This window comes from Zootoca vivipara, chromosome 8, assembly GCF_963506605.1.
Source record: "Zootoca vivipara chromosome 8, rZooViv1.1, whole genome shotgun sequence".
NCBI classification, from domain to species: Eukaryota; Metazoa; Chordata; class Lepidosauria; order Squamata; family Lacertidae; genus Zootoca; species Zootoca vivipara.
Window position 1 is genome coordinate 24,497,881 of NC_083283.1, and position 19,651 is coordinate 24,517,531.

General features: G+C 44.4%; 1 protein-coding gene across 6 annotated transcripts in view; it reads right to left on the reverse strand.

Annotated features, from left to right (window-relative positions):
* Positions 1 to 19,651, reverse strand: part of DPY19L4 (dpy-19 like 4) — a 67,090-nt gene that overhangs the window by 17,160 nt on the left and 30,279 nt on the right. For 2 of the 6 annotated variants that reach the window (XM_035125569.2, XM_035125575.2), the window contains 4 exons: positions 3,992 to 4,099; positions 2,501 to 2,625; positions 1,548 to 1,638; positions 222 to 343 (listed from right to left, as the gene is read on the reverse strand). In XM_035125569.2, the coding sequence (XP_034981460.1) occupies positions 222 to 343; positions 1,548 to 1,638; positions 2,501 to 2,625; positions 3,992 to 4,099 (446 nt within the window). The other 4 variants (XM_060277703.1, XM_035125572.2, XM_060277702.1 and 1 more) reach the window with 4 other exon arrangements.

Consider the following 19,651-nt stretch of genomic DNA (forward strand, 5'->3'; position numbering starts at 1 on the left):
AACTTAAGGGGCTGATTACACGCAGAGGGGGTTGCACTTTCTCTGGGCACACAGAGAACCTTCAGTGCAGAGTGTGGCAGTCCTCCAACACATATTCGTTGGGCGTCTGGATGCACAAATAATGCTCTGGAGGAAAACAAGCTGCTTGCTTTTAGGGCAGCACACTTCCCAACTACTTATCCCCCAGGACTGTAAAGAAACAAGAGGGGGGCAAAGCATACTTCACTGCCAGATGCTTGGTATAAGAGGCTGGCGATCAATTCTGGATACAGCGTCATTTGCCGCACAACATTCATGGTCTTCAGCGAGAGAGTCCTGTTGTCGTGGGTTAATTGATTAAAGCCTGAGAATGAGATTTGGGTGGGAAGAAGGGATGCCAGCATTCTTTATGCAATTTCTCGAGATCAAGAAAAAGGAAGAGTTCTACAATGTTTGGTTTCTGCAACTCGAGCCCTGTTCAGGAGTCATGCCTAAGAATGGAACATCTATATGAGTTGAGGCCAAGCCAACTAGCCTCGCCTCCAATGCCCTTGCATGCACTGGCCCCACCCTTCCCACATTGAGTAGGAAGGTCCAACGGGTATTCAGCCGAGCAAGCTCTGAAGGCTCCTTGCAATTGGGACCGCAGATGGCACAGTATTCCCAGGTGGCTTCTAAGCATGTTCAGTTGAATGCAGACCTTCCTGCCGAACAAGGAAAGATTGGAGGTGGCTGGGATAGATGGAACACCATAGGCAGGACTGATGTGTGCCTGCCAAATCCGCTACTTGTGTTGCCATTCCCTAAATGCTTGAACAGGACTACTGCGGAGCCTACTTGCAAAGGCGTAGGGCATCTCCATGGGGTGAAATATAGGAATAGCCTTTAGGATTTCAGGGATATTGTGCTTTGTGAAAAGCTGCTAGATGCCATCTCATAACATAACAAGAAAGGTTAGACGGATGTATTGGAGAGCATCTACACACCCATTTGCTTGGGAGGCTAGTAACTCCCTTCCAGAACTAGTTCTGCTACAAAGCCTGCATTTGCTGCCTGATGATGAATTTGATAAGCAGCCTCTATGCAGTGAACACTGCAGCTCCTTGGACGACACAGTGTGCAAGCTTCATTACGCCAGTCCTGAAATCTAGCTCTTTATTTACAATTCATTAGCAGCGCAGGCCCTGCTCTACTCTACAGCTAGCAGCACAATGCAGAGAAAAGAGTTTTTGATGGTGGAGTGAAGTTCTGTGGCTCATAGGGGATACTCAGCTGTCTCCATATTTCTCCTTTGCCTGACCACTGGGTTAGGGTTTTCAGACCACAAGGCCTAATAGGATTAGAAGTAGATTACCCAGAGAACAAGGGGTATAATACAGAAGTGGAAGCTTTGATGAACCAACTTTGCCTTGATAAGAAGATGTGCAAACGTAGTTACATAAGCCTGTGCAACAGCTTTGTGTAGTCTAAAAGCTTGCATACTTTCTCTCCTCCATCCCAAGAAGCTACTCAGTACTATCTTTTCTGATTTTATCTCAATTGCTATTTAGTAAGTGTATGTGTCTTACCTCTTTTAAACGAGGGAGCTCTTAATAAGTCTTTGTAAAATGAGTAGTAAATGGCACCATCACCCTGAAATGTGATTTCTCGTTCAAGCTCCTAGAAAACCAAAATCAAAAAAAAAAATCATATTCTCATTTTATATTCATTTGCCTGGATGACACAATCATCCAATGAGAAAGGATACATCTTTAATAAATCATGGGGGAAATTTGACTGGAGTGTCATTTCATTAATAATCCTAACAACAATAATGGGTGATATTCAACTAAGTCATACTCACAGCAAACTGAGTGCATACATGTCCAACAACTTCAGTGGGTCTGCTCTACTGACGAATGTTGGATATCATCCAATAATAGTTATAAGATTTATTGAGCTATTTGCCAATAAACTTCCAGAGTGGCTCACTACAAAATGTCAACAAGATGTAAAAGCCAACAGTAAAGCACAGCAAAAGAACAAAAAACATCTCCTCCTTGCACAGAGGCTGTGAAAAATATTTCAATGGAAAAGACCTGGGGCAGCACAAAACCCCAGTTGCAGCTTCTGCCAATTGCAACAGCACACTTGTTCATCACAATAATAGGAATTAATCTGGAGTATCTATGAGCTATAAGGAGCTGCCTTTATGTTCTTTCAGAATGACAACCTAACTAGCTTGATACTGGTACTCCATCTGGTAGCAGCCCTTTTCCAGTAAAGAAAGGTGTCTGTACCCACCTGTCCCACAATCTTCCCCATTCTAGCAAGCGAGATGCTTTATCACACTTCAAGGACAGACCAGCCCAATAAAGGGTGCGGAGAAGGGGGGGAGGGGACATGGCCTGGGGAAAGTTCTGAGGGCCAGACAGAAAGGCTGAGAGGGCTACATTCAGCCCATGAGAGGCTCCTCTTCTCCGAATAAGGTAAAGATAGAACGTTTTCCGTATTGTTTGTAATTATGACTCTATTTCCTTACCGGCCTGCCAGAGAACCAGAATTTGCGCTCATGGTATGTCGAAAGGTACATGGCATACATCATTCCACTTATGACTGCTGCAAGACAGCCAAAGAAAAGCTTTGCGAAACGTGGAATGAAGACATCTGTAAAGGAATGTTATGAACATCACATGAAGCCACCAGGAAGCTCTAGGTCTTGAGCACAAAGAACAAAGCTGAATGGTCCGCCTAATCCTGTATTCCTATATTCAGCTAGTTTCAGTGACCTGATCAAGAGTTTCCAACAACACAGAGAAGCTATAGGCCACAGTGTGGATAGTCCCATTATATACTTTAGTCATGATACAGTTCAATCCGGAATTTCCTGTTGCTGTTGTTCCTATCTAGCTTCCTGACTAGAGTGTCCTAGTCTAAGCCTTCCCCCTCTTTGGGGGATGAGGACTTGGAGGAAGAATTGAAGGAAGAACAGGGAACTGTTCACAGGGCGAGACACACTGGTTTCCTGTTCCCCAGAACTTCCAGCACAGGAGGAGTCCATTCTGCCAACATCTCTGTGGCCTGAGGAAGTCACGCCATCACCCTCCAACTCTGCGGACTCCAGTTTAGATGCTCCAGCAGAACTACTATTTCCACCACTCTGTAAGGTGCTGAAATGGGCACACGAACTTTAACCAGGAAAGCTTCTCTCACTGAAGACAGAGCTTGCCACCCAGACTGAGCTGCAGCATTATTTAAGGGGAAACTGCAGTTCTTGGAGTTCTTGAGGGAAAAGCATAAACTGAATCTGTTTCCAGCTACTGTACATTTCTCATGTAGATGGCCCACTAGCAGTACCGCTGTAGGCAAAGGAAGCGATGCACGGACGTGACTGCTTTTCAGAAGAGGAACACCAGCATGAACCGCAGAGTCAACCGCTAAGACAGCCTAGCCTTTTGTCTGGCAGCCGTTCCATGGAGGAGGAACAGTGGATCACTCCATTCCTCATCCAACATCCCACTAGCTTTTCATACTAGCCACAGAGGAAGGAAGGCTCACCTACCACAACCAGCAAAGAAATTCAGCAGCCTGGCAGAGAAGAGACAAAATGGTCCACCCTTCCAGTAACTGACTGCTATCCCAAAACTAGCAGTCAATTACTGGAAATCAAATATAATTTACTAGTTTAAGAGGTTAGATAATATGTGTTTTTCCTGATGGTCTTAAAGAAGAGGGCTTCTCTCTTCCACAGCCAGCACAGAAATGCAGACTCCTAGTTTTGTAGTTGGCTAGTATTTTATCCTTTTACAGGCTAGTGAAACTTTTGCATGTTGATTTACAAGGCTGCACTATTACATAGTGTGCTGCAGCCACAAGTCCCCCCCCCCCCAAATGTAAAGATTTTCACGTGGTCCAACAGAAGAATTGCAAAGTGAATTTGCAACACAGAGAAAAAAAAACTTAACCCATATACATGATTTTACAATGAAGGAACTGGAGTGCCACGTTAAAAAAAGGGGGGGGCACAACTTACATCTTGAAGATTTTTTTGACTTTTTTGTTTCCTCATCGTTTTCTTCAGGAGCTTTTCCTTCAGCTTCTGTTCTGTTTGGCTTCTTTCTCTGCTTCAGATCTTCAGCTCCTGACAACAGAGCCTGAAGTTATTATTGGGCTGCAATCCTACAAATACACATTCTCTCTCTAATCTGGGAACGAGTCCCATGGAACTCAGTGGGACTTATTCCAAACAGGATTGTGTTTCATTCAGTTTTCTAAATAGGTGTGGTGCCCATGTATTAGCATAATGCTGAACAATGGCAAGCGTCAGCCCCAGTAAACTGTCTGCGCCCGGGTATTCAAAGGACAGCCTTCCTACATAAGGAGCCAGCCCACCCACTGTCATAGTCAGAGGCCCTGCTTTGCATCTCACCGACATCAACAGCAGGCTGGCTGGCATGTTCATTGTTAGTGCCCATGTTGTGGAACTCCCTAACCTGGGAGGTCCAAGTGGACCCCTTTCCGTGGCACTGAAGAGCACCGAGGAACAACCCTGTTAGTAAACAAATTGTAAAATAACAAATAATAGGTATCATAAGGCAAGTGCAGAGTGAGGGCACTTGCAGGCAGATGTTTTAATCCTTCTCCCGCTGTGCCAATTCTCCCCTGCCAATTACTATCACTATCTTGGCTGATTTTAACCTGTTTTTAATTCATCCAGATTCCAAGGCCAGAAATAAGTACATGGGGAGGGAAAGAGACGGGGGGGGGCAGAATTGGCAGAGAGTCTTCAGACACAAGGCTTCTGACCACTGACACTCCTACAAACTCGCACCAACACATTCACAAGAAAAAGTATTTTAAAATAACTGGGTATTTTTTGGGGGGGGACCCCTAAATTGGGGAAAATTCCCAAAAAGGGCCCAACGAGGACTGAACATGCTGAGTAGGCACTGACTGTTGTTGAGGAGGGGGGCTGAAAATCAAGGCAGGGGGAATGGAATGGTAGAACCCTGAACAGCTCCACACTACAACATTTTCTTACAGATTCTACTTGTGGTCTCCTATGAGAAGGCCTCCTGCAAATATCTGTGTGCCAGAGGGAGACTTTTAGCTAAGTAGAGATCATTATTCCAGACTGCATCTGTACTGGAACACTTTTAAACTATTTTTATATGTGAAGCTGTTTTTTAATCATTTTTACATTTTTCTGGTTTCACCATTGTATCTATTTTCTTTGTTTTTATTGTTGTAAACTGCCTTGGGACCTTGTGGTAAAGGGCAGGTAAGTAATCTATTTTAAAAAAAGATACAGCTTTGAACACTACAGTTGTATACCACTAGTTATTTTACCGCACACAGACAAGACTATGCAAATTAACATTTTTTCACATAGTTGAGGTTTAAAACCTTCTTTATAACAGGAAGTTCTAAATAAAAAGCATTAAAACACCCACACTGTAACACAGAGAAAGTCAGATAAATGACGTACATGTTGATTTTACAGAAGCTGAACTGTGACCAAAACACACAAGCAAACTGCTTCTGTTTAGTTTCCTGCTGCTTTAAAAACAAGGAAAACATTGTTTTCACTCCTGAATACCTTTTACCAAGGTGAAATGGAAAGTTGAGCAAGGTTAAGTGCTAAAAATAGATCTACTGTACGATTCTGACGCATAATTAGGATGGTTAGCATTTCAAAGGACCCCCATTATGGGGACAAGGGAGGGGACTAGAAGCTATTAACCACAAGCTACAATACCTAAATGGGATCTCCACATCTCCAGGGGTGAAACACTTCTGAATACCAGATCCTTGGAAAAACAAGGGCTTCCAAGAGGCACCTGGCTATTCATTGCTGCAACCAGGATACAAGGCCCCATCTGCGCTATACATTTAAAGCAGTATCATACTAATTTAAACAATCATGGCTTCCCCCAAAGAATCCTGGGAAATGTAATTTCTTAAGGGTGCTTCAAGTTCTTAGGAGATCCCTATTCCCATCACAGAGCTAAGATTCCCAAAGCGGTTTAACAATCAACCGCAGGGAACTCTGGGAATAGTTAGCTCTCTAAGGGGAACAATAGTTTCCTAAAGTTTCTCAGCACCCTTTAAAAAAACTACAGTTCCCAGGATTCTATGGGGGAAGCATTGACTGTTTAAAGCGGTATGATACTGCTTTACATGTATGGACGGGGCCACAAGACTCTGTAGGTCTTGGCCAAATTCAGCAGGACTCTTCATGCGTTCTTATGAAACAAGTTTGTCAGGCTCAGGAAGCCCAATAAATGTTACAAACCTCTTGCCACAGAGAAGATAAAAATCTCACTCATCTGCAATCACTAAGAACAATCTAGATAGTCAGCACTGTGGTCCCTTATCTAGAATTTTGGAGATTTTCAGAGATACAAATGACATTCTGAATTCTGAGCTGGTCTGTCCAGATGTTTAGGATATCTAAAATACTATATAGTGATCTTTGAAGGTAAACACATTCACAAGACCAAACAAACCTGATATGAGCAGCACTATGTTGTGCAACAAAGCCAAGAATGTTATGATGTGATACGGTCCTAACTAAAGCAAAATGTTATGTTTCCTTTCAAAAATAAGTATCTGTAAAGGAGATAAGGAGATTGTCCAAGGGTGCAAAAACAACAGTTGCTTAAGGTCACTGTCCCGCCCCACTTCTGTTAATCCTTTTCCAGGTTGGGGAGTGAGCAGAGTGGGTGAGTAACAGAAATGGGAGGTGGAAGAGGGCAGGTGGTTTATGACTGCAGGTGTGTATGATGGTGGATGCATGCACTGGGGAACAGGGCACATTAAACAAATTGCAAAATGAGATACAATGATATGTCAATGAAAAAGACGCCAGCTTGCAACAATGGCAATAATAAATAAAAGTTTCTCTAGGTGCCAATTGCTCAACTACCTTAAAACAAGCATGATATAATCAAGGATAGCAGTGTTAGGGTAACAGGCAACCACTAGGTAGTATTTTTTCTTTAATGCACACACATTTGGAGGATGCTTGCAAAGTGCGTGCATAGACTTTACCTGTTCAGGTAGTAGTTTAGCACATGTACTACATCTAAGTTTTTTATATTGCAAAGACCACTGTTGTATTTGAGCCACATGGAAAACTCTCATCATCTATACGTATGTTGAATCTTTTACCCAGAAGTATGTTGCACAAAATTATTATAACTTTAAGACAGTATGCTTCAAAGAATGAAAAAAAACACCTTAATAATATTATGTTTAGGCCATGTAAAGGTAAAGGGACCCCTGACCATTAGGTCCAGTCGTGACCGACTCTGGGGTTGTGGCGCTCATCTCGCTCTACTGGCCGAGGGAGCCGACGTATAGCTTCCAGGTCATGTGGCCAGCATGACTAAGCCGCTTCTGGCGAACCAGAGCAGCACACGGAAATGCCGTTTACCTTCCCGCCGTTTACCTTACCTATTTGTCTACTTGCACTTTGACGTGCTTTCGAACTGCTAGGTTAGCAGAAGCAGGGACCGAGCAATGGGAGCGTTGCGGGGATTTGAACCGCCGACCTTCTGATTGGCAAGCCCTAGGCTCTGTGGTTTAACCCACAGCGCCACCCGCGTCCCATCTTAGGTCATGTAGCTTGGACCAAATTCTGCTAATCTAACTGAAGGAAATGGGAAAGAAAGATAACAGTAAGCCAAATACAAAAATCTGGTGGTGTGTTAAATTAAAGTTTCTGTTTTTACATTAGTTTATAGAATTGTCCTTATAGATATGAGTGTGGTTAAATATTGTAGGATTATTTGGGGCACATATTTTGAGGTTGGGATGTCACATGATACTTAAGACATACACATGCACTTTAGTAACTCCCAATCTGGGGTACTACAATGCACTCTACATTGATCTATCATTGAAAACTGTTCAGAAACTTCAGTTAATTCAAAATGTGGTAGCCCATTCCTTCAGCCATTGAGAGCACAGTACAACCATGCTAGGAGATCTGGCACTGGCTCCCAAATTGGCTTCCTGACACAATGTAAAGCACCAAAGCACTAGTTTCAAACTTTAAACCAGAGGAACCGATTTCAGTCCAAGGCCCACTTTCCCCTCTGGGTATAAATTCGACCTTTGTAAAGTAGGATAGTTTCCACATATGCTCACACACCCCTCTCTATCCCCCACACAGGCAAGCAAGAAACATTATCAGAATTCAAGTACACATCCCAACCTGGCAAAAACTCTTTAAGGAAGAAACAACAAAAAATTTAAAAATCCTTCCAGTTGCACCTTAGAGACCAAGTAAGTTTGTTATTGGAATGAGCTTTCGTGTGCATGCACACTTCTTCAGATACACTGAAACAGAAGTCACCAAACCCTTATAAGGTGCTACTGGAAGGATTTTTTAAATTTTGTTTTGACTACGGCAGACCAACACGGCTACCTGCCTGTATCTTTAAGGAAGGTGCAAAGCAGGGCTGGCTAACAGTGTGGCCAGGGTGGGTGTGCAGCCTGCAGGGAGTCCTGAGGGGCAGGCATGAAGGCCATTTCAGTCCCAGGCCAGAGATTTTTCTAACCCCACTTTAAGCTTAACTCAAAACAGCCTTGGTCCAAGGGAGTTCTGGGAGAGCTCAGAGTCCTATCTTTGCCAGAAGCTAAAGAGCAGGACTTCACTTTCATCAATAGATCTGGCAGGCCATCTTGCTTCTGTTTCACAAGGTTAGCGCAACAATATTTTTGTTGCAACAACCGTTGGAGATGGAAAGGCAAGATCTTGCTGAGCTGACGTATGTCTCTCTTTCTTTCTTTCTTTCTTTCTTAAAAACAAGAACCAGATAAAGGCTGTTCTGCCAGATAGAGGCTGTTCTATTTTTGTTCTGCTCCTTCAAATGTCTATACCTGCCAGCTTTGGTACAAGATATGCTGTTTATTTGTGCTTTTAATACAATCTTGCTTAAACCTTGTTTCATCGGAAGCCACCCTGAGGGTGCCATCAAATCATACCCGGCGGCTTACTTTTCAAAACTTTAAAAAGGCACGGAAGACAGAAGCAAACAAGTATGAAAGCCCATTAAAACAAACATGGGTTATACCTCCTCACACAGAAAGCTCTTTCATGTAGGAAGATGCACAAGAACCCCATATAACGCAGAGAGCATCAAAACCATCACACACCCGTTGGGCGCCTGCAGATTTTACTTGTCCCCCAAGTGCTTCCTGTGCAAAGAACTCCTTAACAGGCAAAGCACATTCCTTGAAAAAACCAGCCGCTTACTTTTGTCACCTGCATTTCGAAAAGCCTGGCTTCACCTGTGTCAGAATTGTTTGCAGAAACTGAGAAGCCAAAAGAGAGAGGGAGGGAAAAAAAACCCCACATACACACTCACTTGTACAGGGACGAGGAGGAGCTAAATGCCCACCTGGTCGTCCTCGCGTTCCTAACTCCGTCCCCACGACCCCTTTGACTTCCCAGTGCCCACATTCCTTCTTGCATTTCAGTGAGCCCGACACACACACACACGCCCCACATCCACGCCCCTCCTAATCTAAACCCGCAGCGCCTTCCTCCAGCCCGGCCGCGAAGCCCTGCAGCCCCTGGGCGAGAGGGGTGAGTGGGGGGCTGGGAAGGAGAAAGGGAAGCGCACGGCACGTCCCAAGCGCCCACCTTCCTTCTCCATCTCCAGCCGCTGCCGCGAACGACCCCCCCGGAGGTGTGGAGCTGGCCTCTCCGGAGCTCAGGGGCCGGCCGGGGTCTCTCGTTCCTTCTTCCCCCCCGCGCCCGGCCGCACTCGAGCCCCACACGCCCCGCTCCGGCTGCAGAAGAGGCGGCCTCTCGCTTCCCGTCAGCGTCCCTCTCGCCCAGCCAGCATCTCTCTCTTTTTCTCCTTCAAGGCGGAAGCGGAACGTCCTGCTCGGGGATCGAGGGAGCAGGAGGCGCGTATTTCGGGCGCGCACCGAGGCAGAGAAGCGTCTTCGCGCACGACTTCCGCCCTGGTGCCAGCCTCGGGTGCAAAGCGCGGAATAAAGGCTTCCCAGCCTCTCTTTTGCTCTGTATTCCTTATGATGGTGATGCAAGTTAATCCGCACGCACAATTGCAGGCTAGGAAGCGAATTCTCTACTGTGTAGGATGAGATTTGTTCCTGTCTCCTGTTATTACAATTTAAGCCTCAGGACTAAACCTATGCTCACATCATTGTTATTTTTTTAAGGAACATACTTGCATTTAGTCTTTCACACTCCTAACCTCCACCTAAGACAGTTCATCCGAGTCACCCCATTTTACATCAAGCCCGTAAAGTAGATTAGGCTATAAAAGTTGTTGATTGGCCCAGGATCACTCAATGAGCTTCAGTAGTGAGCAGGGATTCAAACTTGTAGTCCCAATTCACAGGACTCTTTTAACTATACTGTATATGACACTTTGTGAACTGCCTAGTTAGTCTAAAAAGGGAAGTTGTCTGTAGGTTCAAAAGACAGCAACCAAAATGATCAAGGGAAAGTTGCAACATTTGATGCTTTTCACTATGTGGGAAAGTGAGTAAGGAGGTATACATCATGGCATTGTATAAGATACTATGCATGGTTTGGAGAAAGTTCATAGAAGTTTCTCTCATAATTTAATTATGTATTCCACTTTTCTAACAACAATGTTGAGTTTGCAGCAGCTCCCATTAACCACAGCAGTACAATGGCTAACACATTTGCAAAGCTAAGCAAGGTCTGGTATGGTTTCAATGTGGATGGGGAACTGTGTGTTGAGATTCCCACATATTTTGTTGTGTTAATGTTGGTGTTTATGCTTTTAAAGTTATTGTACACTGCCTGCAGATTTAATGTGAAAAGCAGCACAGAACTGTTATAGTAAATAATTGCATACATTTTACCTCTCAAAGCTAATGTATACAGATCACACACCCTCCATTTAAATGCCAACTATGTTAATCTTTGGCACTGCAGCAGCTGAAGCAAAAGCAAAAAAGGAGTGCTATGGCACCTTTAAAACTAACAAATGTACCATGGCATAAAAGTCCACTTTGTAAGATGCATGAGGAGGGGGAAATTATTTAAAAGGGAGGCGGGAAGGCTTAGCAGTGCAAAGGAGCTATTGCTTAGCAGACAAGAGCCAGGAAAGGGGCTAAAAGATTCTATTGGAGTTGGTGTGTGACCCACTCTCCCAACAGGTAATGAATGAATTGGCAAAGAGCGATCATTAGTGTACATGAATGACTAACAAGGGACAATAACCTTCTATGGTGAGCTAGTCACTCCCAGTCTCTATTCAACCCAACTTTGATAGTGTCAGATTTGCATATGAATTCCATTGCTCAGCAGTCTCACTCAGTAGAGTAATGCTCCGAAAACAATGGGGAATCATTTCAATCTCTTTGGGCATTCAGTGGCAGGCTTGAAAGTGGCCATACTTCAGCAGCAAAATGTTTCAAAGGGGGAACCCCAGCTTGAAGCCACTGAATCAGAATTCATATGCAGATTTGGCACTATCAGACTTGGAATAGAGTGCTAACTTACCACAGAAAAATAAAAAAAATTCCTTCAGTAGCACACTTCTTCATGCACACGAAAGCTCATACCAAAATAAAAACTTAGTTGGTCTTTAAGGTGCTACTGAAGGAATTTTTTTTATTTTACTTCGATCCAGACCAACACGGCTACCTACCTGTTACCACAGAAAGCAACTGCTGCTAGTTAGATCTTCATTTGTGGTTTATATCTTGCTTTGCTAGTCTAGAGCTGGTCACCCCCACCCTGATGGATTCCTTTACCCTTTTTTTTCACCCGATCTTGTTTCTGTTTGGCTCTGTATAGACCTTTCCCCCTTGCTCTGTTTGTCTGCTGCACATCTGAAAAAGTGGACTCTGGCTCACAAACACTTCTGCCATTATCAGTATCTTAATCTTCAGGACTCCTTGTCGTTTTACTGGGAAACATATTTTTTATTTTTCCTTCAGACACATTTAAAGCACATTCCCCGCCCTCCAAAGAATCATGGGAACAGTATCTTACCCCACGCAGAGCTACAGTCCCCAACACTCTTAACAAGCTAGTTCGCAGGATTTTTTGGATGGGGGATTTGCTTTCAGTGTGATTTCAATGTATGAAGTGTATGCAGCCACACAACTTACGATACACTGAGTCAGACCATTAGTCCCTCTAGCTCACGGTTTCCCAAATTTGGGTTTCCAGCTGGTCTTGGACTACAAGCAGTGGTCAGGGATGATGGGAACAGTAGTCCAAAAATAGCTGGACACCCAACTTTGGGAAACCCTGCTCTAGCTCAGTATTGACAGGAGTGACTCCTAAGAGTTTTAGGTAGGGTCCTCTCCCAGCCCTACCTGGAGATGCTGGGGGTTGAACCTGAGGAAAGAAAGCTGACTCTGCCTGCTTCAGAATGCACAATGTAAGCATTTGTAAATGTGTTTCTAATTCTTATTACAATGCCTTTCCATTTAAGCAGATTTCTTAGTTCAAATCAGAGGAACCACCCCATGTAATTATTCATCATACAATCGTAGCTAACCCATTGCTTCCGTATCTATAAGGCCAAGTATTTATTGCTAGTGAACAAAGGGCTTTCCCTTTATTTATTTTTTAACTTGTTATCCCATATTCCCTCGAGTTCAGAATTGCATGCAAGTCTTTCCTACTGCCTCCTACTTTATCCAGGCTGACAACAGCTCTGTGAGGTAGGCTTTCAGATATCTGAAAGGCTGTCACATGGAAGATGAAGCAAACCTGTTTTCTCCTGCTCCAGAGGGCAGGACTCGAACCAATGGATCCAAATTACAAAAAAGGGGATTCAGACTAAACAGTAAGGAGAACTTTCTGACAGTAAGAGCTGTTTGACAGTGAAACCAACTCCCTTGGAAAGTGGTGGACTCTTATTCATTGGAGGTTGGATGACCATCTGTCAGGGATGCTTTGGCTGTGGTTCCTGCATTGCACAGGGCTGGACTATATGACCCTTGGGGTCCCTTCCAACTCTACAATTCTCTGATGCTCTGAAATAATGATTGATGAAAGATGATCAGGTAACAGGATCAGGAAAGTATTGTTGCTTTTGAGTAGCTCACCTGGTTAGAGCATGGTGCTGCTGATAATGCCAAGGTCACAGGCTTGATCCCCATAAAGGACAGCTGCATATTCCTGCATTGCAGGGGGTGAGACTAGATGATCCTCAATGGTCCCTTCCAATTCTGATTTTATGATTCTGCCTTTGGGCTTTCCATAAGCATCTGGCTGGCTCTGTAAGATCAGGATGCTGGACTGAGATGGGTATTTGTTAAGGGATCCACCAGGGTTCTTCTTAAACTTCATGGATGAGTAGGGCTTATGAACCATCTTCTCACCCTCCCCGCCCAGTCCAAAACTCCACTAGTAGTTGTACATGCCCAAAGCACAAATCCCATTGTGATGATGTTGGGGAAGAGTTCCTGCTTGTCCTGTATTGGTAACATTGTTATCATTAATATGGGGCATACCAATGCAAACACATCAAATGAGAAAACACACTTCTTTGCTGCATCATTGTGATCTTGAGCATATCCAAGGAAGGGCATTTAAACCTTTCTAAGAATCCTAACCCTCCCCTTCTTAAATCTGAAATAAATTATCCTCAGGAAGATGTTGCTGCAGTTACTGTTTATGGCATTTCATTTCATGTATAACTTTGTTTAGTCTCCTATTTAAATGAGAGAAAGTAACATCTTGGGAGGCATGGGGCTTTAAGTGCTTCCACATGATTCAGGCTGCAATCCCATTCACACTTAAAGTAAAGGGACCCCTGACCATTAGGTCCAGTCGCGGATGACTCTGGGGTTGTGCGGTCATCTCGTTTACTTACAAGGGGGTAAATCCAAGGGAAGTTGGTGCAGTTTTGCCTTGGAGTAAATGGGAAGAGCAACCGCTTTGCATGTGGAAGGTTGCGGGTCCAATTCGCAGCATCACCAGGTGGGGCTGGAAAAAACTCCTGCCTGAAAGCCTGGAGAGCTGCTGCCAATCAGTGTAGACAATACTGAGCTAAATAGACCAATGGTCTGACTCAGTAGAAAGCAGTTTCCTATGTTTCAAATATCTACATACTGTACTAACTACATTGTCCAAACTTGAGAATGTTGTTTTGATTCATTTGGACCTTGGCTGTTTATTTAAAACTTGTTTTTGTTTTATGCCTAGTAACCTACGGACCATTTTCCCGCACCCTCATTTAATTATTACTGCAAAACACTATGTGTATGGCTATATCCAGTAAAGTTGGCCAAGAATATTCAAGCACGAATACATATTTATGCATAAGTACATGCATGATATAAAATAATATAGGTTTGCTGTCATTATGACAAAAAAAAATGATGTGGCTTTTGTTGATTATTTCATAGAGACGCTCCAAAATGCCAAAGGCTGCAAGAAACCCTTGTGCCTCTAGAGGGCATGGTTGCTGCTCTTCCCTTCTTCCCACCTTTGTATTCAAAATATCACAGTAGAAAGCAGAATGTGGGAAAGCAGGAGGCAGGTTACCATTCCTGCGTCCATAGCACCCAGCTGATTCCTACTAACACACATAGTAGCTCTGTCTCTCTATATCTGTCTCTCTCCCTCTTTATTAACAGAAGCAGGGATGGGGAACCTTTTTCTCAGCTCAAGGGCTGCATTTCCTTGAGGGCAAGATTCCTGGAGCTGCATGCCAGTGGTGGGCAGGGCTAGAGCTGGCCCACCTATGAGGTAGGGTAAAGCACCTGCCTCAGGTAGCAGAAGTGCAAGAGGTCCCACTGCTTCCACCGCCAGAAAAACATGTTCCGGTGTGCAACGTAGAGCCACTCGTTTCCTCCATCCTCGAATGGAGACGCCGAGCGGCAATGCTTTGTGGAACACTCTGGCTCTCGCCAAGTTTGGTGGCAGCCAGGAGATTCCAGATGCAGAAGTGGGGGAGCACAGGAGGTGGGGGCATGAAGTGACAATTCCCATTTTGCCTCAGGTGGCAAAATGGGACAGGCAACTCGTGGGTGCAGCCAGAGGCAAATGTGGGTTGGCCGGTGTCCATAGGCTCCGGCTCCTAGGGGCCAAGGCAGCTTTGGGCCCTCCAATGTTCTTTTGGATAGCAATACCCATCAACTTTTTTGGGGGAGGGGCTCGCTGAGCCAGTTCAGAAGTAGTTCTATGGGGAAAGGACACAGCTTTGTTCAGGGATTCAAGGAGGTTATGTGACAAGAACAACATGGTGGATTAGGGGGCAGATCTGGATGGCTACTCAAGCAAGAGCAGGGAGCTGCTGAACTGACCCTGTAGTCATCAAAGCCTGTCAGCTTCCAGAGCATCTCTTAGTACTGATATGTGACTTCTCCCCATCCCTCGTCCTCCAAAAACAATCCTATGCAGAATGCAGTGACTTCATCTATTAAGGGTGGAGTCGACGGAGGAGAAAAGGCTTTTCCTAGCTGACCATGCACCTTTTAAATGTCAAGAGTAAAAGGACAGAAGTTGCTCCTTTATTGCTTGTTGTCAACTACCCCCAGCTCCTATTAAAATGAGGGAACATGGTAACCCATATACTGCAGAGCAAAACCGCCTAATTGTTCAGAACAGCAGGCCACATCCTGAAGCCTTTACAGCAGCCATCCCCAAACTCAGCCCTCCAGTTGTTTTAATCAGGGATGATGGGAATTGTAGTCCCAAAACAGCTGGAGGGCCAAGTTTGGGGATGCCTGCTTTACAGCATTGGGAGGCAGATTTCAGCTTACTTTGGTTTTTTACTTCCACCAACCAAAACGAGATGCGAAAAAGTGGATCGGGGCAGCCAGGTGGACATACATTTATGGTCAAGGAACAGGACACCTTTGTACAATCCACTCATGCCCCCCCCCAACTCCTGCTTTTTCTATTATGGCAACCTAATGAAGTATTTTGGTGGTTAGACAATCTTGGCATCTACTGCAACTTCCCCAAGGTCTGTCAGGAGATACTGCACACCCTACTTTATCAGAATGGGGGGGGGGAATCCACCTGGTGCAGATAGGTTAATTGATGTTAGGAGGTCTGTTGGTGTTTGCTGGAAGCTCTTCTCTGGGTGGGAAAGCACTGTAGCTCTGTGGTAGAACATCTGCCTTGCGTGGTCCCAGGTTCAATTCCTGGTGTCTCCAGGTAGGGCTGGGGAAAGCTCTTCCCTGAAACTCTGGGGAGTCACTGCCTGTCAATGTAGACAGTGCTGAGCTGGATGGATTCAGCATAAGGCAGATTCTGATGTTCAAGTTCCCTACTTTGACAAAAGCTGGACAACATAACTCCTTGACTTCCAGCACTCTGCAGAGAGGCAAAGCAGCGCTATTCTATTGCCTCTGCTGAGAGACTAGCTACCCCTTAACTGTCACTTGGTGGCAGCCTTTCCCATCAGGCAACCTGAATGGGTTCAGTCCCAGTTGGTCTTTATACGGTGTGACACATTAGAAGAGAAGTGGTGCATGATCTTGCTTCTTTTGTTCTCCCTCCTCATCCTTTTTTCCTTATGTGTCATGTTTCCTTAGGTTGTAAGTCCGAGGGCAGAACTCTTACTACTTACTTCTAAGCCTCTCTGGAGCCTCTCTGGAGCGGGCCAAAATGCTTTAAATAAATAAACCTGAATGTTCTGGTTCAAAGCACACCATATGACCAAGCCCTGATATTTTGGGGGAAGGGGGAAACAGGAGCTTCTGTGTCAGAAAGAAAACTAGGCCAGATTCAGCCAACAGTTTTTAATATAGTCATCAAGAGAGTGACATGTTTGTGTGCTTGCCGACCCATTCATTCCAAGTATGAGGTGAGAGAGAATGTCAGTCTAAGAAAAGTATTGAAAGCTAAAGTTCCACAGGATGTGGTGTAGGCCTCACCACATTGAAGAAAGCAAATTTAAAAGAAATAGGCAATATGTGGTGGATAAAAGTCAGACATAAAATGGTCAGGCACACAGGATACAAACATTTTAAGTAGGTGGATTACAAATTCCCACATAAAATTTTATGTATAGCCAGCCACTCACCGATCCTTTAAAAAATGTAAATTCATGGGAGCACCTAATGTCTCAGCATTGGTGACACCAACTTGGTATGGATCTTGTCAGCCCATTTGTGTGGGAAACCACTGCAAGCATACGTGCCGAGTTCTGCCCAACATGGGGGGCTCGTTGCATGAGCGTGATGTCACACTGTGACACACACATGATGTCACATGCATCAGGAGGAGGCTGCAAAGCCTGGAGGGGCCCTCTGCCACTGCATGGAGGCCGGATGATGCCCTCCGCCACCTCAGTCCTGTCCCCACATACTTTGGGGGCACCTATAACATTAGAAAGGGCCATGAGTCAGCTGCTGTTTTCAAATAATCCTATAGGATGTAGACACCCAGTTTTCAGGCAGCTTACGAAATCTCGTGTAATTTCTGAGAAGCAAAAGTAGGTTAATAAATCAAGGTGTGGCTTTGGGAACACTAGGCAGGAAATACATACTATTTCCACACTTTCTGAATCACGGTCAACATGGCACCTGAGATCAGCTTACATTTGATGTTGTTGTTGTTGTTGTTGTTGTTGCTGTTGTTGTTACCCTTACAAGATCCTCAAGTTAAGTGATATTAGGAGAGAACTGGGAAAGCAAGAAAGTGGGTGAAATGACGGGTACAAATGTCTGCCCTTTGTAAATATTATGAGAATTGGGTTGCAATGATGCAAAGCCGCCCTGTTGCATAAAAGCTTTCTCCTGGGAAATTTCCGGCCGTAGGTGCATTCTTTGCCTATCGTGTGTAAACTTGCCAGAGAGATGATTCACAATATTTTGCTTCCTGCTTCTCATGCCATAAATGGATTGTTGCTACCTACAATTGTTCTCAGCTTTGACAGCAATTCCCGTAATTATTAACAGAAGAGAGCAAGTGGATGTATGACACAGAACCTGACAGTTGAATAAGAGTCAGGAAAGCTTCTGAAGTCTAATCTGCACCACAAATTAGGGCACTTCTGTTTTAAATCTCACCTTTACTATGAACTCAGTAGGAGTGCAAGCCTATGCACACTTATGCAGAAGTAAGTCCTATTGAATAGAGACTCACTTCTGAGTAAACATGCAGAGGATTCTGCTGTAGTCATTTGGACCTGATGACCTCCAAAATCCCTTCTAATTACCCGGTATATAGTTCTAGGTTTCCCTTGGCAAGCCTCCACAATATGGGGATAACATCCTCTTCTCATATACAGCATAATCAGAAAATGATACACTACTATCAATAAGGAGTCCAAAAATAAATAAATTAAAAGCCATTATGAAGAACATACAAACACTATGTTGTTGGCATCTGTCTGTCTCTGGAGACAATGGAAGAGTGAGCCTCAAGGAGTAAAGTCAAACCATTGGACAGTTACAGTTTCTGCTGCGGCTGTAGAGACCAACACGAGAGAGACATGTTTTATTGCAGGGGGGGGGCAGATGAAGGTTGCTGCTACAGGTGTACCGTGACATTTCTTCTCTCTGCACTGCTCCTAGTGGTCATTCCTCCTCTGCTCACAGCTGTGGATATACGACCTGCCTGTAAAAGCTAAGTATTACTATTAAAACTGCTACCATAGGTGCCAACAAATGGTTGTTCAACATCAAACGTATGATGCAATGTGTTTCTTTTTTATCAATCATCCATTCACAAACTGACACCTTTTTCATAACGGTGAGCTGGAAGCACTCAGCCTATTCCTCTGGTCTGACTCATCATCACCACACAAAGAGATTCTGTTTGGGATCTGAGAGCTTTGAGCAGCAATGTGAGAAGTGAAAACTAGTGGTGGCAGAGGGCATGGTTCACTGGTGGGATCCACCTGCTCCTTCTGCATAGTGATCAAGGGACGAGAAAAACACCAGGGGAGGAAGAAGGTGGCTAATTCTGCACCATGCAAACATGCAGTTGCTGACTGGCTAGCAGGTCCTCATGTGGACACTGATGTCAGCACTGGATGTAGACAGTCAGCAACCATACACCTGACTGGTGTGGACCAAGCCTTCACCTCCTAAACAACAAGCAAAACTGAGCCATCTATGCATAAATGAACAGAGATAACAGGTAGCATCCAACTAATGCATCCCATCAGTGCAAGGATTTATGCTTGCACAACGGAACATTTCTCCTCTCCCCCTTGCCCCTCAAATCTTGAGGAGTTCCTCCAACCCCTTCGGAACTGATTTGGGGAGGGCACGAGGTACATACAGGTGGAGGAGAAAGATACACATTCCACTGAGCAAGTGTAAATCCTTGTGCTGATGGGACACATTTGTGGGATACTAACCAACATAGCTTTCACATCTGCATTATAGATCAAGGAAAAGGCACAAAGCATTTTTAGCATGGGCGTAGCCAGGAGTTATGTTAGCAGGGGCAGGACACCCACCTGTCATCATCCCCTGTCTGCCTCTGTTTAGCAGATTCAGAATGAAATGTCTCAACAACAGTTGTTTAAATTACTTTCTTTTGACCCCAAGTGCTCAGAAAAATCTGTCAAAACCTTCAGTCACCTAAAAACTAGGAAGTTAAATAAACAATTAACAACAGGGAGTACCTTTCTTGCGGTTAACAAGCATATTTTGCAAAATTACAAGGAACATGCCTTTTTTCATCCTTTTTTAAAAATCTAAACCAAAACAAGTTTTCTTGGATTTGCTGGAAATCTTTTTACCACTC